General features: G+C 41.6%; 1 protein-coding gene across 3 annotated transcripts in view; it reads right to left on the bottom strand.

Annotated features, from left to right (window-relative positions):
- PTEN (phosphatase and tensin homolog) overlaps positions 1-22,272 on the bottom strand; it is an 85,278-nt gene extending 63,006 nt beyond the window's left edge. For 2 of the 3 annotated variants that reach the window (XM_044420598.1, XM_044420599.1), the window contains exon 1: positions 7,114-7,198. Coding sequence is in view for 1 of the 3 variants with exons in the window: in XM_044420597.1 (XP_044276532.1) it covers positions 7,114-7,198; positions 21,396-21,474 (164 nt within the window). In the remaining 2 variants the exon portion in view is untranslated. Of the gene's footprint in view, positions 1-7,113; positions 7,199-21,395 lie in introns of those variants that run through there. The other variant, XM_044420597.1, reaches the window with a different exon arrangement.
- Positions 22,273-24,516: the final 2,244 nt, after the last annotated feature.

Here is a 24,516-nt window from a genome sequence, read left to right as displayed (position 1 = left end):
CGTCGGGCCGTCATGCGGGACTCATGAAGTTTTTAAAGTTTATGGTCCGTCTTTGAATGGAAAAGCCCGGACCCGTCAAAGGGCATTTCCTCGATGTGCCGCTTGGTCTCTTCGGGGAAGTTGGCGCTCCTCAGCCATGCATGCCTGCGAAGAGAAATGGCACTGACCAATGCCCTCGAGTTAGTGTCCACATGGTGCCTGGCTGTGGACAACTGTTGCACCGCGACGTGCATCGCCTCCTTAATCAAGCCTTTGGCCAATTTGCCTTGTTGGTCTGGGAGGGCTGAGATGACGTTGTGGAGGCATTGCATTATAAAATACTGGTATCTCGCCAACGTCGCCTCATAGTTTGAGATACGCAGCCCCAAGCCTGAAGCTGCGTAGACCCTCCTGGCCAGGGAGTCGATCTTGCGGCCCTCCTTATCTCGTGGCGCGGTGTGACCCCTTGCCTCTCTTCCCTGGGAGGACTCCACCACAACTGAGTTTGGCTTGGGGTGTCAGAGGAGGAATGGTATGTCCTCCTCCCAAACCCGGTACATGGCTTCGTACCTCCGTGATGTTGGTTGAGGTTGAGAGGGCAAGTCCCAGGGCTGGGTCATCGCCTGCCGTAGGGTGGTGATCAAGGGCAGGACGATGGAGGTGGACTGCTTCCCGCAGACGACGTCACAGATTTTATCTGTAGACGGTCCAGGCCGCTGGACGGCGTCGATGTCCAGGGACTGGACGAGCCTGGACATCAGCTCCGCAAAAGAAACGTGCTACTCGTCCGGTGATGCGGAGCCCTGGGAGGTCACCGCGACGTTGGGAGAGGTAGAATCGACGTCCGAGTCATCGGAGTCCGTGCCGTAGTACCGAGGGGCCAAAGAAGAAGACTCCACTGGCGAAGCGGACCGGCTGCTTTCATCCCGGGGTACCGGGGACGTGCGCCTTGGATCCAGAGGCAGCGGGCGATCACGAGAGCGTGGTAGGGACCGATCCCTCAGCGCGGGATAGTACCCAGTCGAGTATGGCTCGCCCCAAGATTGGTAGTAGGAGTGACGCCAGTCCTCGGATCGCTGTTCGGATCGCTGCTCCCTGGAGTGGCTCCGGCAGGCCCTGGGTGGGGATTCGACGACATCCGCCTCCAGTGTGGCCATGGGCATAGGCGTTGGTGACCTAGCCCTGGGGGGAGAGGCCTGAATCTCTCCGTCAGAGATCGAGCCCCGCTGGAGAGATGGAAGTGGTTCGGTCGGGGGTTCAGCCACACGACGGGGAGACCCTTGGGGGGTAACCCTCATGGCTGCCTGGAGTGCCAGCTCGGGTGGGGTCGGTACGGTGGTTGGCGCCGGTACCGACGCTGCCGTCGGACCCGAGACACGGTGTCGGGGTCGGTCCGGATCCTTCGCCTTTTGGGCCGGCTTAGAGGGCTTCTCTTTCCTGGCCTTTTTGGCCAATTTGTCGGCATCAGTGTGCTTGCACTTCTCGCTTTTCTTTTTGGGAGAAGCTGGTGGGGCCCTCAAAGTAGAGGCACCTTTGTCCGACGGGCAGGAGGGCGGGACCACCGCAGCCGGGCCAGGCTTCGGCGCGGCGACCAGTGGGTCGGACTGCATAAGAGCCCGATCCCACAGGAGCCTCCGGAGGCGGTTCTCCCAATTTTTTCTGGCCTGCTTGGAGAAGGCCAGACAGTGGGAGCACCTGTTGGTCCTATGCCCCTCCCCCAAGCAGAGGAGGTATAGGTCGTGCGGGTCAGATGGTGACCTCTTTGACCCGCACTCCGCACATTTGCGGAAGGCCGCTCGCTGCGCCATCGCAAGCAGAAGAAGAAAAAGGGAGACAGTGCAGAGGGTAAGAATATATTTTTGTTTTTGTTTTGTGTTTTTTTTAGAAGAAGAAAACAGAACGACAGAACTGCAGAATAACTAGAGCTAAGAAGAACTGTAGACATAACTAGAGCTAACAAGATCAGGGATATAAAACTGGGAGTAAAAGGAGAAAAAACAGGCTACGAGTAACGACCAAAGCGATAGTTGAAAGCGGCACGAGGCACAGCGAACGGTGGTCGCAAAGACTGAACAAAATGGCAGACGCACCGCTCTTTATAGGCTGTGGGGGAGGGGGAGAGGAGCTTTTTCCCGCCAAAATAAACCATTAGCTTGTAATCTTCCGGCCAAAGGCACTGCGCAGGCACAGCACCCATATGTGTGATGCACAGAGGCCACGACGAAGAATTACAAAAAATTGCAGTTGAAATAGCACAAGCCCTAGTGTAGTATAGGCAAGTGCCGGATCTTAAAGAACTAAGAAGAAACATTGCTATGGTTCTATGTACCCTTTCAACTACATACACTTTTTAAAAAACCCATAGATTTTAAAAATTCAATTATCTTCATGTACAATATCAAGAATTCACTCCTAATTCCTATTAATTAGTAAACCAACCTCACAAAACGGGGAGCAAGACTATATTGAAGCCTATGATGCAGTGAAATTAGATCCAAATTGTAACAACCAAGCAATACAGTTAATGGTACTCACAACAGCTTAAACAGCTTTTTCATTTACTGGGCAATAAATGTCACCAAATAAACATTCCTGATAAAAATTAGCATATATTTAGACAATTGCATTTTTCTTACAATATTATCACATGATGGCATGGATTAATATTTCTCAATCTCCAAATAAAAATGTTGAATACAAACCAATCCTTTATATAACTAGCCTGGGTGAGATTTTAAAAGAAAATGTTTGCACATTATAGCAAACCATCAATCCATGATCTTAACTTGGTGTATGAATCCTGGCTTGTTTGAACATAACCAATACTAGTGGTTCAGAAACATAAGATGCTAAGTTTCATTGCAGCTTCCTGATTTGTTTACCTGTTAACACAGAGGGGGAATCTTTCAGGCTAGGTGTATGAAAAAACCGCTTGTGTACATCATTTTTCACTAAAGTAAGATTTACAGCTTACCAAGACATGTGAACATGGACACTAAGTCACTCGAATTTCAGAACAAATACCCACACAGCTACACAAGGCTCTCTGGGGAAAAAGAAGTCTGCTATAGCTATACTATATGCATTGACTATTTTGCATATTCAAGCCAGAAGTCATACTGGAAATACAAAGAAAAAAGGTCCTACAACTTCCAAAATTTCTCAGCTAAGGAATACTGGGATTGCAGACGTTTCCTGTATAGACATACGTCTTACTTTGGACTTATGATTAGTCTTTTCATCACATTCAATCAAATTTAGAATGATTTAACATCCTCTCATTCTTATCCAGCTCTTTCAAAGATGGCAGCACTGACTCTACAGCTGATTAAAAAAAAAAAAAAAAACCTGACCAATGCGTGATTAATCCTGGCTACATGTAAAGAAATGCCTCAATAAAAAGCAATTAAATGCAGCCTGTGTATCAAACCAGAACTAACCACTATAAAAAAAGTTGTTCTATAAAATAACATGATTTTATGTTCTAACTATCTACTCGTACCATCATTTTATGTAATAAAATTAATAGAAGAAGCAGAAAGGTATAAACTATACTTGATAGTTTTGGTGAAAGGCTAGAACTTTACACATGCATATTGCTAATACGAATCTAAATACTTCTGACCAAATCAATGTAACTTCAGACAGTAACACCTTTACTATCACCCTAAAATCCCAGGAAGACAAGAACACAAATAACTCATCCACAGCACAGTAGTTACATGAAAAGATGCCCATTACAACATACTCAGTTCCATGTAAGAGCAGCATAACTATCAAGTTTTGATTCAAATTAAAGTTTTGGTTCAGTAGCAATATAGCTCATTTAGTTGGGCAAAACCAAGAGTACAAGATCATCTATATTAGCAGTTAGTCCATGATCCTGGTAAAATATAGAACATAATTATTCAGACTCTAGAACTGCTAACAACTTGCCAATCTTTGAGCCATAGCGTCAAGCTATAATATAAGCACATCAACTACTGTACTTTAACTGTATGATTAGTTACATGCATATTAAAGTTTTCTTGCATGAAAGTATTTTAACTTTCTAATATGCAGGTACAACAAAGAGTGTAGTTAGACACTGCAAAACCTTATTTTCAAATACAAAGAAAACATAGTTTGCTAGAATTTTAGAAATCAGAGGCAAAAGTTTTAGATCTGGTTATCAGATGACACTTTCCACAATCAAGGGTCCATGTGTGCTGTATATACTTTCAAAGAAATTGGGCATTCACCAATCCAAGATAAAAAGCCCACTTCAATGACAAAGACTTGATCAGAAACCTGCTATTGTCTTCTCTCTTTTTTCCCAGCTACAGCAGCACATTATTTTGACCTAGGCTGAAAGATGCTTTTCAGAGATCCTTAAGTACATACAGTGGTACCTCGGTTAACGAACGCCTCAGTTCATGACCAAACTGGGTCATGAACATAAATTTTGGCAAAATTTTGCCTCCATTCACGAACACTGCATCAGGTGACGACCACAATCGCGGCCATCTTCCCCGCACGAACACTCCAAACAGTAACCTTCTTCCCACCCACCATGAGGGCATGCTCACCTCGGTTGAGGCCTTCCCAGCTCCTTGTCATCGCATCGCTTCCAAGCCAGAGGAAGGTCCCCTCACAGGCACTCACCTGGCTCTGGAAGGAGGAGCAGGAGTGGGAGGCCAAAGAGGTGAGCACGGGGCGGCTCCCCCAGCTGGAAGAGGGCCACGAGGAGGGAGGTAAGGGCTGCTTTCTATGGGCTGAGGTGAGGGGAGGAAAGGGATGGGGCCGCGGCGGGCCGAACGAGGCTCCTCCTGCCTCTCCCCGCCACAGGGGGAAGAAGCATGGCAGCTGCTCGGCGGCGGTGGCTTGTCTTAAGAAGGATGCAGTGGAGCCGTGGCACTGCTCCTGCTCCGTCTCAGCCCATCCACCCCCAGGCTCAGCAAGGCGGCCACGGCTTGGCCCGCAACCCAGGGACGTGGCTCATATTTTTGTGGTTTAAAAAATATGTATTTATTTATTTATATTGTTATTTATGTATAACATAAAGTTATGGTTCAGAACGGATTAACCTTACTGACCAATTGAACCTAATGGGGAAATTTGACTTGGTTTCTGACCAAAACTGGTTCGCAGCCATGTTTGTAGGGGTCAGAACAGATTAACCTTATTTACATTGAACCTTATGGGGAAATTTGACTTGGTTCATGACCAATTCAGGTCATGACCAGAACCGTGGAACGAATTAAGTTCGTGAACTGAGGTATCACTGAAATTGTTTCAATAGCACTGTAGCACTCATTGTACCCTAAAGATGAACATTATTGTAGTCAAGAACCAAGGAAGGAGAGCAAGGCCACCAAGATTTTAAAAAGACTTACCTAGGGATCCACATTTAAGAATTTATATCTAACAACTCTGTTAAGAGTTTTGAAATCTTAATGATAGCTAATCTCAAGGGAAGATACTGAATATAAAAGAATATTTAAAAAGCTGTACTAATAATGCTTTAGACATTATTTAGTACTTCCGGACCCACAGTTTCACACACAGTGGACCTGTATAGGAGCACTGGCTGTAATTCTTCTACTTTAGATAAATCAGTTACATCTAAGGTTAGTTTTATAGAGCTGAAGTCAAACTAAGAATCATCTATGGGGTGGAAAGTTTTTTTTATGGATAGGAGCAAATATTCTAAATTCTATTTTCAGAAAACAATTTGCAAGTAAAGGAGTAAGATTGTATAAAAAGATTATAAATCACTAATATTGAAACAATTTATGTGTTTCTTTTTCTTAGCTATTTGTGCACTATGTGTTAATTGCTTATCATTAGGCTGGCATGTGAAATGTATTGCTGGAGAGAATGGGTGGGAGACTAGGGCTTGTTATTGCTACATTTAATACATAAACTTTACATTATTTTATCATTTTTCATTTATAGGCCACCCCCTAGCCAGAAAGGCTTTCTGGGAGGTTTAGAAAGTTCAAACATAAAAGCTAAAATACGAATAACAATATCACAATAAAAACAGTAACAACAACCAATAAGCAAGATTTAAAAAAACAAGGTAACTAGTCAAATAGGTACACAGGCACAGCAGTACCATCTAATACAACCCTATTAAAACTACAACCTTAACTATTATAAAATGCCTGGAAAGTAAAAAGGCTTTCAACTCGTGCTGAAAGAAAAGCAGGTGCCAGGCAAATCATTCTGGGGAGCTTATTCCAAAGCTTATTGCCACAACTGAAAAGACCTGTCACCTAGTTGTCACACCCTTACTTCTTGGGCAGGGGTGCTTAAGAAGGACATCAAAGGATGTTCTTAAGGCCCAGGTAGGTACATATGGGAAAAGGTATTTCTTCAGAAAAACTGCCCCCAAGCCATTTGGGGCTGTAAATGTTAGTACAAGCACTTTGAATTGGGCCTGAACTCCAACTGGCAGCCAGTGCAGCTGAAAGAGGACTGGTATGATGTGATCTCATGGGCCAGTCCCTGTCAACAACTGTGATGCCCTGTTTGGAATCAGTTGAAGTTTCTACATGGTAACTTAAAACCAGGAAGGTAAATGTTCAATGGAACAATCATATCCATCATCTAATTTCCACTTTGCAATGTGGGTATTAATTCAAAGGCACTATGATACTTGCTGCACAGAAATAGGGCTGTGGTGAACTGTATACATGTACTGAAAAATCAATGCACTACTACTTGCTAGAGTCAATATAATGCTGAAATAATGTCATGTGGGGAAAGCAAGCTATTGTTAGTGGGCTAGAAAACCATTCCAATGCATTTTTTCCCAGATATTAGGGTAAGCTCCACCTAATGGATATTACTAGCCAATTATGCAAAATAGGCTGTAATTTCAAAATGGAGAAACTCATGAAAGGGAACACACCATACAGGGACTCTTTACCTTTTGTACCCTAAAAACCTTGTACTTTACCCATATACTCCCCAATAGAATTCAAGACTTGCTACTGCCCTGCTACAGAGCAATCTGCATAACAGACTGCCCTCCCAATAATACTGTGTTCCTTCAATCCCTCATTTACCAATTGCATAAGCACTGAACCCAAAGTTTAAACAGACTGACATTAAAAAAAGATTACTCAACAAGATGGACACACTTACCTCACAACATCATCAATATTGTTTCTGTACACGCCTTCTAGTCTCTCTGCTGGAAAACCCATTGCAATTATATTTGGATAAATATCTGAATGTTCCAGTTAAGGAAAATATTTAGAAAATATCACTGTAAAATGCAGAAAAGTGTAAAATATTTCAAGTATCAGTTATACAACCTGAATTTAAAAAGAAACAATTACATGGCCACTTTTACAGATACAGGAAGTTCTAACATGTAAATGATTGAAGATAACTGTTAAGCTGTAGTTTCCTAAACATGGCTATCATTCAATTATACTGCCCAGACTGGAAAGGTAACGGGGCATTAGGATCCTTCATCTTTTGTCTGAACTGTGGATGTTCCATGCCTGCCTACACAGGCTCTCTGTTGCTCTACCCGTTGGGATGGGCAAGATCAGGGAGGAGGGAGCTGTGATGTGTTCCATGCTGATAAGAGGAATCTTTCCTCATCACAGAGCCCTTAAACAGTGTGATCTGGATATGGAGAAAGACTGTTTTTCCCCTACAACTGGATCACTTGGCTTTTGCCCTGCATGGAAAGGAGGGGAGTACCCATCCCATCTCCTAACCAGATGCCAAACGTGGTGAGAGAAGGGAGGGGAGGAGAATGGAGAAAATATGGTTTGCACATGAGTGTGACATGCATCTCCCTTCCCAAACAGAGGTCAATTTGGTCCTCAGACTGAGAAAAAATCCCCACCCCTATGTTTACTGAATGAAGAAAGATCACAAGTACACATTAGGAAATACTGGAGTTTTGAAGGCAAGTACTTTGCCTTTTGAAAATATAGTCAAAGTATTTTAAAATTCAGATGCTCTCTCTCACCAAAGCACAGCAAAGCTCTAAAACTGTTCACTCAAGAAGTAACAGATAGCAAATGAGGATATGTGTTTATACTGCCAGGGTAGTAAAACACACCACACAAAACTCCCAACTCTATGACTAGATATTGGTTTTTGCCATCTAATTTTAAACACCTGAGACTTCACTGGTAACATTTTTCAGAGAATCAGTCAAACTGTGCCACCCCTTCAAATAATTACTTTAACCTTTCTTGCAGAGACAGGTATAGGGTTAAAATCCTTTCTTTAGTATATAGTCATCCCAAAGAGTAACTTTAACACAGAGGAAATCTTGTTTCGATTTTATACAAAGAAGACCTATTGTTTTAAAGTCCTAGTAGAATTGCTATAGCTGCCATAATATAGTTCACAGAGCTCAAATACACAGTCTAATCTTAAGTTTGTGAGTCAAGAACCAGGTTCATAATCACAAGATAGCCCCTTTCATTATTACTGTCAACATGGATCCAGTAACTTAGAGTTGGCCACTGAGACTCAGCCCTTCCTTTTGTTAGAACTACTTGAAGTGGCACCAAAAATCCTTGCTCTAATCTTGTCAATATATTTATATGACCCACCTAGAAAGGCTTTTGGAACCCAGATGTGCAACATCTCCTCTTGGTGTAATATTGTACACTATCACTCAAAAATTATGAGAAACCAATGAGCAGTTACAGTATATTACCAACAGAGCATTCCTGTGGTAAATACAGCATAAACACTTCTGTGGACGGCAATGCAAAAGTATTTTCCAATAGTGACTGCAAGTACTGGATGGATTCCAAAAGAAAGATGACAACACAGCTTCCCTTAAAAGATGGATATGTACTAGTGAATAGGCATACAGATGGATGAATAAGTGCCCTAGGAACTGGTTACCTGAAAGACTGTTCATAACCATGTACACATATTCAAATTATGGAACTGTTTTCCAGGAGCCCATACCACCTGAGATAGGGTCAGTGGTTACTGTGGGCAGGGCCTTTTTTGGTGATTGCATCCCAGCTGTGCAGTGCTGGAATGATTTTCTTCAGAAAGACTTAACATGTACTCTTCAGTATTTTTCAGTGCTAAGTGAAGACCTTTATATCTGCCCATGGCTTTAACAAGTTTAAATCTAAAATCTGTTTTTCTTGGCATTATGAAACTAAATTTACACTCAGATTATATATAATTGTACAAATAGGCATAAATTAATTGCATAGTTCATAAATAATGTTTTATATTACTACAAACTATACAGAGAAATTCATTAATGGGAGATATATAAATACTGCTCAATAATAAGTAGTAGTAGTTAAAAGCTTTTAGAATCATAGAATAATAGACTTGGAAGGAGCCAATAAGGACATCAGGTCCAACTCCCTAGCCATACAATTTATTATTTGCCACTATCCTAAGTAGATAGCAGCTTGCATTGTATCATTACACACCATCTATCCAACAGTGCTGTTTCAGGAGCCACAAACTAAAGATGATTGCATTTCCTAATTTCACTATCTTCTGGTCTTAGAGGGACCATGGGATCTCATTGGGGAATTGTTCAGCCCAGTTCCCCCTTGCTGAGGTCTCCTTTCCCTGAATGTGTAGTCTTTATAAGAAAATTGCAATGGCCCTGGAAAGGACGTGCTGCTATCACATCTAGTTGCACCATGAAAACCTAATTTTTACTAATATGAAAGAACATTACTTAATCAGCCACACAATAGTTGAACATAGAAGCAGGACAAGAAAGCTATCATGAGAATGTTTTCCATCTATTACTACATTTATGTAATGCATTGCAAAAAGCAATTTAATCAGATTTGGCAATACATACACTCATTTATAAACTAGTGTTCTCATTAGATTGTGCTTTTTCTACCAGAAAGTTATATTTGCAATAAACAAAGGTGCATATGATAAACAACTGCCAAATAGTCAATCCATTATTATTTATATGACATGCAAATGTCATTTTATTTATTTATTTACTACTAAATAAATAAATGCTATTTATAAATCAACTACCATCAATTTTAAAGGAAATAATTACTTTTTTTTTGCACTGCTAGAAAAGATAAGATTAACCTGAAATCACTGTATGCCCAAGTGAATGCCTTAATATTGTTTCAGGCATACTGTATCAGGACAGCTACAATGCAAAGATGTTAAAAGCTCTCTTTTGGGGAGTGGAAACAAACTGTACTTGCCTCTTAACTTCCTTTATAAAACTTTGGTTAATGGCAGTGGGTTCAGTTATGCTATTCAACTACCTCATATTTAGCTTCATCCTTTGATAAGATTTTAAAGCAAAGATGGTACAGGACTGCAATGAACAGATCAGTAGGAGGGGAATATTACATCAGAAAATGTAGACTCATCTTTCAGGAACAACAAGTTCTGACTGACCAGTTTAAATATGCAACTATTAATCTCCAGGAAGAAGTCATGTGTGCACACCCATAGTCACATGTCCTATTTTCCCCCCAGCACTTCTCAACCCTGCAATGAACTTTTTGGAAGTGGCCTTAGCCAGTATGCACTTTTTGCTACCAAGTATGTCTGGCATTTTAGAAGAGTGCATAGTGCATATCTCTGCCTTCAACAGAAAAATAGTTATATTCTGGCTGGAAAAGTTCCAAATGGGAGCTACCAGAGTCTGCAGAAATACAATTTTACACTGTAAACCTATGTATGCTTACTTGTGAATAAGTAAATTCAATGGGAATTATTACAGATAAAATATAGAAACACAGAAACAGAACAGGTCAGAAGGGGTCTCTGGAGCCATCTACCGTATTTTTCGCTCTATAAGACACACCTGACCATAAGACGCACCTAGTTTTTAGAGAAGGAAAACAAGAAAAAAATATTCTCAATCAAATGGTTTACTAAGCTATTTAATAAACTATAGCAAAATACAGTAATACCGTATTTCAACCTTGTAAAGTGAACAGCAGTCAACAGTGGCATTAAGAACCATCATCACTGTCATTAACAAAAGAGAGACTTTAAAGTTCGAGTACTCTTCTAGTTTTCGTTGAACCCACAGAACTCATCATCACTAGTCAGAATTTATGAAGCTCTGTTGCTCACAATCACTGACATCACTTTCTTAGTCAGTAGTGCAATTACTGAAGGAATCCACAATCTACACCAGTTATACAAGAGCTGCTACAGACAATTCAATAACAAATCTAAAAAAGCCAGTAATGTCCACGCTGCCCTACTAGTAAATAGAAAAAAACTTCTGACAAAAAATGAGATATTGTATGGTAAATCAAACACACAGCGGACTAAGAAGCCTTTGAAGAATAAACTTCATATACAAAGGTAATGCTGTTCAAATATCCACTGATCCTAAAAAAAAATGTGTCTGATCAACTAACAGATAACTGATCCATGGAAAGCTACCTGATAATCACAGGCACATTCCCCATCACTTCCCCATGGGCTTCATTAAAAGACGGGTTGCCATTTGAAAACACACACCGACCTGTGATTAACAGCTCTCACCTGCACCAGAGGAGGGGGACGGAGCAGGGCGCACCAAGCGCGTGCCAGCCAGGTGGTGCCACGTGGTGCAGGCGGGCTGGCAGCGTCCCGGGCGTCGGGCACACACACATTCACTCTATAAGACACAGACATTTCCCCTTACTTTTGAAGGGGAAAAAGTGCGTCTTACAGAGCGAAAAATACGGTAGTCTGACGCCCAGTCCAGCTCCAGCCAGCTCCACTCATGACATATAACATGATATATTATCAGTATGCTAGAGTCAGCAATGGATTACTCATTTAGGAAAAGTATGGAAGTATGACTCTTACAGCAGACCCAGGAACATCTTTACCTTTGCACCTCAAAATATAATAGAGTAAGTCTTTTAAGAACATCTGTCCTAACAACAAACAGCTGTTTCTCTATGTATCCATTAATTTAATGAAGAAACTATGCCTCCTTACTATCTTCTTATTTCATAAAATGGCTTACTTCATCTACCTTTGTCACCAAATTTTAGCTATAAGCAATATTTATATGCAATCTTTTATAGATGCACCAGATGACCAAGTTTCTTTTTTGAGGTTTCCTCTCTAGTAGAAAGTTTACAATCAGAAGAACAATTTATTCCAGAACATTGAATTTCTGGATAGCAATACAGCTGTGTCTAGAAATAAATCGATGTAAAAATCATATTTGAAATAGTCAGGCCAAACAAGGCTAGCATAAAGCAAGGATGGCTAACTTTAGGGTGTCAAGGGATCATGTACCACCCTAAGGCCGCAATCCTTCCACCACTGCAATTTGATAGTATGGCAGCAGCAATAGCAGGAGGAAAAGGCAAGGCAAGGCAAGGCAAGACTGCATTGCTGTAATTCACTGGCAAACCACAATAGACTTCAAAAAGAACGAATTCAGTCTGCAATCCCCAGAAGAGTAAGGAGAGTCACAAACTGTCCACCTTGACATATAGGAAGTATAAAGTTATTTTACAATATATACAAAGTTGTTTTAAAAAGTTGGCTATTTAACAAAGGGGGTTAAATATGTTAGATCATGAACAAGTGTAAGAAAATTTAGGCAACACAAGTATATTCAAGTCCAAAAGCCTTGATGACATTCACCAAGGATTTCATGGAAAGTAGGTCTTAGAACTTTTAGTAATTATATATATATGAACTCATGGAAAATTGGCACAGTTTCCAAAGACTGAAGAGCAAAAATGTAGCATTAATATTTTTGGAAGGAAAAGAAGGAAAAGCAAAAGATAACTACTGTTTGGATTCTATACCTTCAACAGAGCAAACCTGTAAGAAAATATATTACTAGCTGTCAGAATTGTTAGGAATGCTCTATACCAACTTTAACTCATTTGTTTTTTACTAATATGTCTAAATTAGGAAGATAATACTAATTCTGATCAGCCTTAGCTTTACTAAACCTTTTCACCCATGTTTCCATGATGGATGTACAAGAAAAGTGAGATTATATTATTATTCAAATTTTATACTATGTAAGCCGTCCTGAGCGCTTGTTGGAAGGACAGGATGTAAGCCGTCCTGAGCGCTTGTTGGAAGGACAGGATACAAATTAATTAATAATGCAGCTAAAAATAAAATAAAATTTTTAAAAATCAGTTCAAGAACTGCACAAAGATTCTAATGAAATGGATCAATAACAAATTAAAAAGAGGTATCCAGCAGCAGCCTGTGCGGTTTTTTGCAATACCTTTATCAAAGATTCAGCTAAAAGAAGCTGGCAATAGACTAATGAAATTCATGGGTGTCCTAAACCAGAGCATCGCACTCTTTCCAGAATATGCTAAAGCCTTTTATTATGGAAACTAAGTTATATTAGCAATGATACAAATAAGCTGATGTTTCATGCATAAATATGCATATTTACCCACATACTCTCTCATACACACTCAGTGGAGGGCACAAGAAATAAAGGAAAAAAGGTAACTGGCTAAACAGCTGCCCTTCTAAGGAAAACCTAGGAATTATAAATTGAATAGGAGTTGAATTATGTAGTGGCACAAAAGAATTGGTGTCAATACAGACTGTATTCTTCAGTCTTGAAATAATCAAACCACTCTGTTGAAGGTTGAATTTGTGTTTTGTTCTGGACATTACAACTCAAGAACATGGAAAAGATTATACAATGGCCCATCCAGTCCTCTTCCTTCCTTCTGACATTGGTCTAACACGTTGCCAGAAACCTTGATGCCCTGCTTATAGATTAATAGTCATTTCCTACTTTTCAATCCCCTGCTGCTGGTACTCACTGAAGTTCAATATCGCTATTACAACTATCCATCTATCACAACTATTCAAACATATCTTGACAAATCACATAGAAATCACATAGAATTTCTATGGGGCAAATCACATAGAAACAGCCAGTCAGAAGGGGCCTCCCGGGCCATCTAGTCTGACCCTCGGCTCCAGCTGGCTCCGCTCACAACATACTCATCACAAAATTCAATAGAAAACATCTACTTCACTGAAAAGCAAAGAACAAAATTATTTTCCCCCATCTCTCAACTACTCTGTAATGGGCTTTACTCTCAAGCTAGAGCAGGATAGGATTACAGCCTGAGAGTATGCAAATATATTGGGAAATTAATTCCCATTTAAGTATTTAAGACTTATAATCAAGTGTATATGCACAGATCTGAGCTGAAATTCTTACATATCAAATTTTAGAATATAGGTACATTTGTGCAATCTCTAAAAACTACTCTTTATTTCAGGAAGCACAAAGGACTCATCATTTTTATAAAACTGGATAAAATATAAAAGGCCTTTTAAAACTAACTTTGAGGAATCAGAGAATGCTATTTTCCTGAATTTTCCACTGTCTTTTTAAGCCTACTGAACTATATCACTGCATTTATCAGAGCAGTAATGGGTTACTATTATTAATTTACATGATTACAACTTTCTTTAGATTCTTAAAACTATATGACAGGAAAATACATATCCTAAGCCAAAACCTAAGAATTATTCTCATGTGTTATTCTTTTTGCAGTTTTTTCAGTGAAAACAGATGTTTGTTCACTAATATTTTAAAAGTATATACAATGACATATTTTTTCAAATCCAAAGTATACAATCCCCTTAAGATGCCAAATTATGTTATCCAACTATAACTCATCTCTTTTCAATGATGTTTTGTTCAACATTCTCCTTACATTAACATTTACTCTAAAGTACCATAGCTTTTCAGAACCTTATGACCCACTCAAACGAACTACCTAGCATTTCATAGAACTAAGTAACATAAAGCTTGGGTTGATTCAACAACAGCTCACCAAGAGGCCAGCCCTCAACGTTCTTTTGTGGCAGAAACATAAAATTCCAGTGCTATCCAGTTTTTGTTCCAGTTAAAAAAAGAATCAATGTGTTCCTAAGAATTCAATGGGCTTAGATGCAGGGCAGAAAGTTATTAGTTTTCACGTCCCAATATATCTCTTGGGGTAGTACACTGAGTAATCGCCTATTAGCCAAATGGCAATAAAATAATCACTACAAGAATTCTTGTTTAGCAGTTTTTTAAAAAAATTATCACTGGCAAAATGCAGCAAAAAAATGAACAAAGGACTTGCATATTGCAGACACACCCATGGGATGCAATATATTTGCGAGCTGCACACAGCAACACATGGTATTCTTCTGCAAGAACCATGTTAACAGGGACCAAGCTGCTAAGTATCAGAGGAACTGGTCTTGTTTTGCACTGGAAGGTGTTGCCAAGCATGAAGCCCACAGGAAACTTGTTCAGCTGCTTTCTGGCAAATTCAGATAAATACTAGCTTTAGAATAAGATTCTTTCAGATTCTTTGACAGATAACCCAAACTCCATGAAAATGATGCATCTTTTTGAGGATAACTGTATAGCCTCAAACATGATCCAAGAATTGACATCACAGAATAGCAAACTCAATTCTCTTAGTATGGATTCTTATCTGGCCAAAAATGGCATCAAGGCAGACTTATCATCAAGCTTGCGGAAAACTCCAAGGTTTGCAGAAATGTAACACTCTAAAGAAGCCATTAAGGACTGAGCATGGTCAGTGGCCCCAAACAATTGGCTGCTTGAAAGGGGCAGGGGAAACAGAAAACTAGGACGGACAAACAAGGTAAATAACTCTGAAACAAAGTATGACTGACATGCTTTGAACAGGAATATGCAACATTCTAACATTTTGTTGCAGGTCCCATTTATGTATTTTATATTAGTAAAATGCCTCCAATATAGCATGTGAATTTATATATGGGAGGAAACAAGAATACAAAGGTCCTCCACACAAAATTGCCCTCTATTTCAGTTGCCTGCTTTCCATTTCTGCAACAGATAGCAATTTTCCTGTCTATCAGAACAGTAATACCATAATTCCGAAAATCATTGTAATATAGATAGGATAGCTGATCATAAAGAAACCCTATTTTCAAATCACATCTATGAAGCCCAGTGGGTAAACAAGGCAAGTGGCTTTCTCTCAGCATTAACCTACTTCACAGTATTTATACCATCTTTTTTTGGCGGGAGGAATAAAAATTGATTAAATTTAGCAAAAATGATGCAACATAATAATATTATGGGCAACAATGATGACAAGACCAATTGTTAAAGGGCTCTGAAGTCCTACAGATGAATATACATACAAAATTGTATACTGATATAGCCCAAATTACAAATGTATGTCAGAACAGAGGAAATGCCTTAATGTAACTTTTACCACAAAAGCAGACATTTGCAGGTCTAGGTTCTTTAAAAAAAAAAAAAGATTCTGATTTTTAGTTTATTTGGCATAAATTCCCACTAATATGACCTCTGTTACTTATTATTGCCATTATTTTAATGTTTAGAATGTATGATTAATTCAAGTTAAATTGTCGTATTAATAGTAATATTTTATGGACCTCTTAGAACAACTATTATCACTTCAACCAAACTGCATAATTTTAAAAGCAACTAAATCTGTTGAACAGTAGACTAGATATGACCCAAAGGTTTCAATATTTAGTATATGGCCAAACAGCAGTACTGCCCTACTTATACTACATCAGCTGATTCACACCATGGCACCACTCAGGAAACAAGATGTCAACCCCTAGAAGCAGAATCTGCCTCCCAGGCTGAAGTTTAAATGAGTACGGAGCCCTCAAAACACAATAGGAAAAAGATCAAAATGAATGAACAAGCAAACAGAGTTTAAAGAGCAAGGAAGACTGCAGAACGTAGCAGCCATTCAAAATGCAGCTTGAAAACTGATCACCACTGAGTGCAAGTAATCTAACCTATTATGCAATGGGAGTTGTATGAAGTTCACTTCACTTGAGGAAACTGTGATTTGTGATCCAAGATAGCAGATGGAATCAGTAATAACTTGAACTTCTATAGATTAAACCCAAATTATCCATCTTCAAAGCACTTAATTGTATGAAAAAATTGTATTTTGGGCATGGTACAGCCTCCTGCTTACTGTATGCCACAATTTGGATGTGTGCAAGCCATTTTTTAAATTTCTAAACTCTTTGAAATTGGAGAATTCTGTCTTGTCCTTTTAAACTTTATCTCGAGATACTATTACACAATCCCAGAAATTCAGATTATTTACTTACACACAGCATTTTTGGTTTTATATATTTCTAGTAAGTTGTTTTGTATCAGGCAGGAGTGATGCAAACAGAGGTGCCCAACCTTTAGTTTCGGTGCATCCCCCACATGCCAAGTTGGGTAGGAATAAAAGTTTCCAAGCTATTTGGAAACAAATTTATTTATACATACATACAAACATGTATTTATAGGCCGCCTATAACTTCCAAGGCCTTCCTAGTTGGCTAAATGCCAACATGACCTATGAATTACACGTTTTTACAGTAAGATGGGGGTCCCTAGATGTTGAACTATTAACTGCTGCCATGGCTGCTGGTCAATAATAACGGAGGAGAATAAAATGGTGAGGAGGAAGATTATATAAGTTCCCTTGGGTTCCCTGCAAGAGGAAAAAGGCAGGATATAATGTAATGTAATAATAATAATGGAGTCCAACAATATATTGGAGGAGGAGGTAGGTTAGGAAAGGCTGACTAGATGTAGCAATACAGGAACTAACTGTTGAACGTAACTGCAATTAAAGGTTTTTGTTTGTTTTTTTAAATTCTGTACTTAAAAGGCAATTTGCATATAAACCCTATCTCTTAAATGAAGCCTCTAATTAATCCTGCCTATTTTTACACAGAAGTACATACTAACCTCCTTCACACACAAAAGCAGACTCAAACACCTAGCATGAAAGAAGCTTGTAAGAATAAATATTCAAGTATCAGTTTGCAACACGTGCTTTGGATCCATAAGTTCCCAAGTTCAACTTCTCATATCTCCAATTATAAAGGATCTACAAAAGCAAAGCTGAGTAAGACTTTTGCCTGAGGCCTTGGAGAGCCACTGCTAGTCAGAGTAGGCTATACTAGGCAAGATGAAGTAATTGTCTGTCTGCATGTAAAACGGCTTCCCATGGGTATAAAATACACATTTACAGATACATAATTTTATTATGGAAGACTCTAATCTCACTTTCAATTCTCTTTTACAGGTTACTCACAATTCAGAGAACCTTATTTACTGAAACACAAATCAAATGGCTACTGCTTGTATTGTTGCTGCAGTAGACCAAGAATTGTGTGACTTAACTGTGTACATAAGCAACACTTGTTAATTTTTAACTTCATATTTAGTTTGCATAACTTTACAAATCTGCACTAACTGCAACTTTCAAATACAGAAACTATGTGATTAACTGAAGGGGAAACAATCCAAGCACTTGGGAGAACTAACTCATCTTGAAGGAAATGAACTACATCATGCATCAGGCTATATTTGAGGAAATATCCACAGCACAGGTAGAATCCACAGGTAGCTTGTTTCAGAAGATTAATGCTAAATAATGCGCTAAGAACAATACATAAAAACCACATTATTTTTATGTTACACATAATTTTATCGTTATTTGTTTTTTGGCAACAGGCCAAGACCTTTTTATTTAAGTTATTTTAATTGTTATGGATTGTATTTATTGGGTTTTTATGCTTGCGCCGAGATGTTTCCGGATTTTTAATGACTAATTATATGATAGTTTATTTATTTTGTAAGCCGCCCCGAGACTTTTTGCAAATGGGGTGGCATAGAAATGGTCTAAATAAATAAACAAATAAATACCTTGTGTAATAGCTGTTTGCACTATTTCTTAATTAGGGCAGTTAGATCTGCATATGACTTAATCCAAAATTTCTAATCCACAGAACTACTGCTGAACAAATGATTTGGATTATCTTTGTTAGTCAAAATTATTTCTGATTATTTTTGCAAAGTATGTTTATTCAGAAGCAAGCTCAGGGGAACATGTAGCACAATCCTATACAAGTTTATTTGAAAATAATTTTTACTGTGTTCAATGGGATTCACTATTAGAAAAATATATACAGGATATACTCTTTACTAACTATAGTTTAAGAGACACCATCACATTTTAGACTTATGATTTGGAAAGCTTACAGCCTTTAAAAATGGTTGGACAGTTCTCCAATGCAGATCTATTTTACCACTGTAAACCACTTTGAAAGCATTTGTCAGTTGAGACATATGTACATCAGAGGACAGAATTCAATGGGATGCTTTTGCCCTGCTGATTCCCTTCCAAAAGCAGCAGATCACAAAAACTGTGTTGCTCAAGCAGGAACCCACTGCCTACACCAAAGAGATTTAGTGCTTCCTAGAAAAAGCCCCAAAATGAGTGGAAATGCTAGTTTCTGCTTGTTCGGGGTTGACCTGGAAGTGTTAAATTGATGTTGCGCAAGTGGTGGGGGCTGCTTGCACAACAGAATTGGCAGGACATAAAAGTATCGGGGGCGTAAGCACCCCACTGGATTCTGCCCAAATAAATACAGTGGTTATGACTTCACTGCTTCAGTAACATATATTTAACCCTTAACCATGCAGCTTCACAGTCTTAAGCTCAAAATTAAAACAACTGTTTTGCGATACATCATTAGAACAAAATAAACTTTTACACAAAGTAGGGGCAAAGCAATTTTCATCTTTAAATGACAAAGTTTTTTTTTTAAACCTGAACAACCTGAATTTTCTTGTTCAAATATCAAAGTCTTACCATACAAAACCCACAATTTTCATAAAGTTCAGGTGGTTCATGCTATCAGCAAAATAGTTTATCACCTTTATTCAAACAGTGAATTCCTTATACCAAGTTTAACTGCAAACCTGTGCATATATCTTGAATTAAGCTCCACTGAACATGGATAAACTTCTGCAAAAACATGCATAGGATTGCAGTGTAAGTAAACTATTAGCTCAAATTATTTTTGTTCTTATTTAGCAAATTAAATGTTGTTTCTAAAATGCTGAGTATGCTCCTAAAACTAAATGCAAATACCCCTCCCCAGCATTTCCTGCAAAAGATGGCAAAAGCTACACAAATAGATTGTTTGGCACACAGTCTAAATACTTGATGCTCCAAAGCAAGAAATATATGTTAAGAACATATCTTTGGAGACTCCACACACTATTTACATACTCCTAGTATTTTACAACTGAAACCTAGAACCATATATTACTATTTTGTTCAAAAAACTATAAGCCTGACTTAACACTGCTATACTGAAAAAGGGTCCCACTAGTTCAACACAAGTAAATTAACACAAATTGTTCACTTCCTAATTGTGGCTGTGGTGGTTTGCATTATCAGTCTTAACCAAACAGTGCACTGATATGGAAAGCATCTTGTCATCCCTATGTATGTAAAAGGATACCACCATCAGCTGACACAAAAAAATCTATGTTCATGTGTACATTGACCACACCCCCTGCAGTGAATTTATATAAATGAGAGCTAAATCTTCTGTTATCTCCAAAACATACTGTTCAACTCAAAAGATCACAATCTACAGCTATGCATCATTATACCTAATATCTCTGATTATCTAAGTTTGGGATTCAAATCACATCATCTGTTTAGAAGTTCATTATTGCCTTGGCATGAAAGGGTTAAGGAAATAAAGTATTTTTAAAAAATCTTATTTGAAACTTATGTACTTAGCTTGGTAGGGCATAACACCCCACAGATGCAAATCAAGGATGAGCACAATAGTATAATTCCAAATGAACACTGATGTTAATCTTTGCAGTCATAATTTGCTGCATATGAAACCCAATGGTCTACATGACATCATCGTTTATAAGCAACCAACTACTGAGCCAAACTTTTTACTCAAAAGCATACAACACAAAAGCCTATTAACTATCTATCTCCAATTCTTCCCTATCTACAGCCAAAAAGTGAGCACTATATAAGCTGACCTTAAGTGTGCTTTTTCTATACCACCAGAAGCAACATTTTTCAGAAAACAAAGGCATTATTTAAAACCCAGATCTCTGTCAATGTGACCAAAAAAATCTTAATACACAGCCCGGAGAGCTTTGGCTGTGGAGTGACAGAGAAACGAAATAAATAAAAATATGATTGTCACTGTAAACATTTTCAAGCCAAGTAATATAGAAAACTACTAAAACAAATATACTCGATAATCGCTGCAGGATTCTGATGCAACAGCTGTACGTGCAGTACTGATTTCCACTTGAATTTCATCTCTACCTTTTACTGCCAGGCCTAGGCCTAAGCCTGCCAGATTCTCATTTCTCTAAATCGGAGGGGCGGGAGAAAGGAGAAATGGCAAAAGCTTTTCTACCAGAATCAGGTACCTAGCGGGGGTCGAGAGAAGAAAAGGCACACGGACACCCAGGATACTACTTCGACCGATATAGGCGTTCCACCTCCCCCAGCCAAAAAACAAACGAACAAAACCCGAGGATAAAGAAAGGCGTCCTGGAGCCTGTCAGGCCTGCACAAAATCTGGGATACAGGTCAGATCTAAATCGAAGCCATCCTCCTGGTATCGCCTTTTGTTCCTACTGACGATCTCTTTGATGATGGCGGTCATGTCTGGAAGCCGGGAGCCGCTCAGGAACAGCGCGGACAGGCACGGCGGCGGCTGCAGGGCGCAGATGGCTCTAAGCCTTGGTGGAGGAGGCTGCTCCGCTCCTCTCAGCCGAAGAGGAAGGCGACGGCGACCACTACTAACGAGACGGCTGGTGGAGCGCGATGCTGCTACTCCTTCTGGCGTTGGGAGAACGGCACCGGGTGCAAGGCCTGCCGCTGATCGCGGCTGCTGCGGCAGCGGTGGCAATTCCGGCGAAGGCCCCGCAGTGGCAGAAGGGGCCTGCTCTGAAGGCGGTGGCAAGGAAAGTCTTCCTGCTGCTGCAGCTCCCGCCACTGGCGCGGCTCTCCTCTGCTTTTGCAGGCAATACCTGGAGCGCGGTGGCTGGGAAGAAATCGAGCCCCGGGTTTCCTCAGCAGTAGTGGTGCTGCTGCCGCTGCCAGGCGAAGAGAAAAAGGAACAAGCGCCGCCGCCGCCGCCTTCGAGGATGCCTCTCTCGCTCGAGCGGCGGCGCTCCAGGAGAAACGGTGACAGCAGTTCCGCGGCCGCGGCGGGGCTCCCCCCCCGCCGCCCTCCGCACCCCTCACGAAGGGGGGGCCGGGCGGGGGGGTGCGCAGGTCTGTCGGTCGGCTTGGGCTCGGCGAAAGGCGGCCGACTTGAAAGTTTGCCTCGGCTACTCGACTCTTGGGATCGCTTCTCTCCAGGGAGAAGAGGAATTGGGAGAATAAAAAGGTGGCCGGGCCTGAAGAGAAGGCGCCGCGCGAAGGGTGGGGGGAAGAGAGGGTAGGAAAAGAGAGAGGAAGAGGCTCAGGTCCTGAGGGGCGCGAGGGGCTGAAAGCTGCCCCGTGTCATCTCGCGCTCCCTCTGGCTCTGGCGCGTCCGTTCGTTACTTCCCGCAATCAGCTCAGCGCGCTCCCTCCTCTTCTCACGGCCACCCCCCCCGCTTCCCCCTCCGTGTCAGTCCGCTCGATGGTTCGCCGTTGGGCTGTGCCTCGGAGCCCCAGCGCCAACCGCCTGAGCTTCAAATTGCCATCATGGCTGCAGCTTTCGAGAGAGCGGGGAGAACGAGGGGAAGGGAGGGGGAGGGGAGAACGAGGGTATTGCACCGAAAGGAGGAGGAGGAAGGCAGGGAAGGGAAGGGAGAAGTCAGTTCTCTGACGCCACTATTCGTCGGTTTCCTCCGCCGCTGCTGCCCGAAAAAGTAGTCCTCCACCACCACATCACCGCCTCCTCCATCCGCAGCTCCAGCAAACTTGCTGTACGTCTGGACAACTTCCCGCACTCTCTTCGTTAAAGCCGCTGGACAAGGAGTAGTTCCGTCTTCTTGTAGGGCAGAGGCTGTCGAGGACAGGCTATCAGAGGGAGGGGGAAGGGGGGGAATGAGAGAGCGCGCACGTTGAAAGTGGCGGAAGGGTACAAGAAGCGATAGTCTCATCTCAATGACGGGCTAATTCCCTGAGGAGTCACGTGACAGGCGCTGGGCGGGGCGGGGGCTTGGAGGGCTTCCCGCTTCCCGGTCTTCCTAACCACCGCCACCCTCTTGTAGCGGCGAATTTTAGTGGTCAGGCTTTGTACCTGGTCCGGGGATGGAGGGATAGAAGGCGAAAAAAGCGGACGCTACCATTTCTGTTACTGAAAATCTGGGCCCTGCAGCTTGGGCAGCTGTGGTTATCAACTGACCGAATCACAAGGCCTGGCCTGGTCTTGTGACGCTTTACAGCAGCTTCATTTCCAGAAATCAGCAGGTGCAGCCTTGTAGCGGCATAGAAATAAACATTATCGCTTGATAACATCTGCATTTTGTAAAGTTGGTAAACTTAGTTTTAAACTGGGTCTGATGAGAGGGCAAGTGTCCTAATTTCTTTAGCCTTCGTAGGAGGGAAGTGGTTAAAGCCTAAACAATTGAGAGAAGGGGGGCAAAATTTCCGCCTTGGTGCTTTTACTTTTTAGTGTGTGTGTGTGTGGGGGGGGGTTAAAGTGCAAAACAGGGCGTTGGATCTCCGCAGTGTGGCTGCATTGCATGGAGGCTGCACAACCCTGGCATCCTGTGCAGGGCTGGGCTTCTAAAGCGGGGTGGGGGAGAAGCATTTCTCCGCCGTAGACACCTGTAAACTTGAAAGGGAAGGGCTGCCTTTCGTGGCTTTGTGTGCTGGGCTGCTGATGTCACTTGGTGCTCCAGAACTGACAGCAAAGCCTTCCTGGCCAGCAATTGGCTGCAGCGAAGGAGGAAATTGGAGAGGCGGAGTGCGAGGCGAGGTCCTATCCCGGGGAAGCGGTGGGAGGAGTGCAAGGAACAGCCCAAGAGCGCGGTGGCCCCCAGGTGGCCGCAACACGGCTCCGATTGCTTCCCGTCGGAGCGTCGCACGGAGCAGCGAGGGATTGATGCGGCTGCCGCCGGAGCTGCTGCGCCACCTGTCGCCTCGGAAGAGGAAGGAAAGCGGGCGTGCGCCCTGAACCCTTCTCGGCATTCTCAAGGCCACCGGCCCGGAGAGCCCCACCCAGCCCTTGCTTGGGCACCGGAGCTGCACGTCCGAAAGGCGTGCGCCAGGCCTTCGGGGGCGGGGGGGGGGGGCGGCGGCTGCGAAAGCGCTCTAAGTCAGATGCCAGGGAAGAGAGACGGAGCAAGCCGACGCTCTTGTGTTTTCCCAGTCTTAAGGCTGTTCTGCATCGTGAGGTCCAGAACCGTCCGTTAAAAGTACTTAACCCCGAATTCCATTATTATTTTGTCAGATTTTACATGCCGGACTGTGCGGGGACAGAGATGCCATTGGACGGTAATGAACTGGCGTGGCCTGCTCATGTCTTCAGAACAGCGCGTCTCTTAGCATACTGTGCATCAGTTGCAGTCTCTCACCCCTCCACCCGCCTGTCATGTCTATAAAAACTGTTTTTTTAGTTGATCTTGCTTTGCCATCTCCTCTTGCGAGGACAGATGGAAAGAATTCATTAACTTCTCTGCAGTATGCCTGTCTTAAGTGGCTTTCTCACGCCTTGATGCTCTGGTGGCTTGACTGGTTCTCTGACAATTTTCCTGCCTCAAGCTAA

The sequence above is a fragment of the Varanus komodoensis genome, unplaced genomic scaffold (genome assembly GCF_004798865.1).
Source record: "Varanus komodoensis strain SLA01 unplaced genomic scaffold, ASM479886v1 scaffold11, whole genome shotgun sequence".
Lineage (NCBI taxonomy): Eukaryota > Metazoa > Chordata > Lepidosauria > Squamata > Varanidae > Varanus > Varanus komodoensis.
This window is presented reverse-complemented; position numbering and strand designations above follow the sequence as displayed.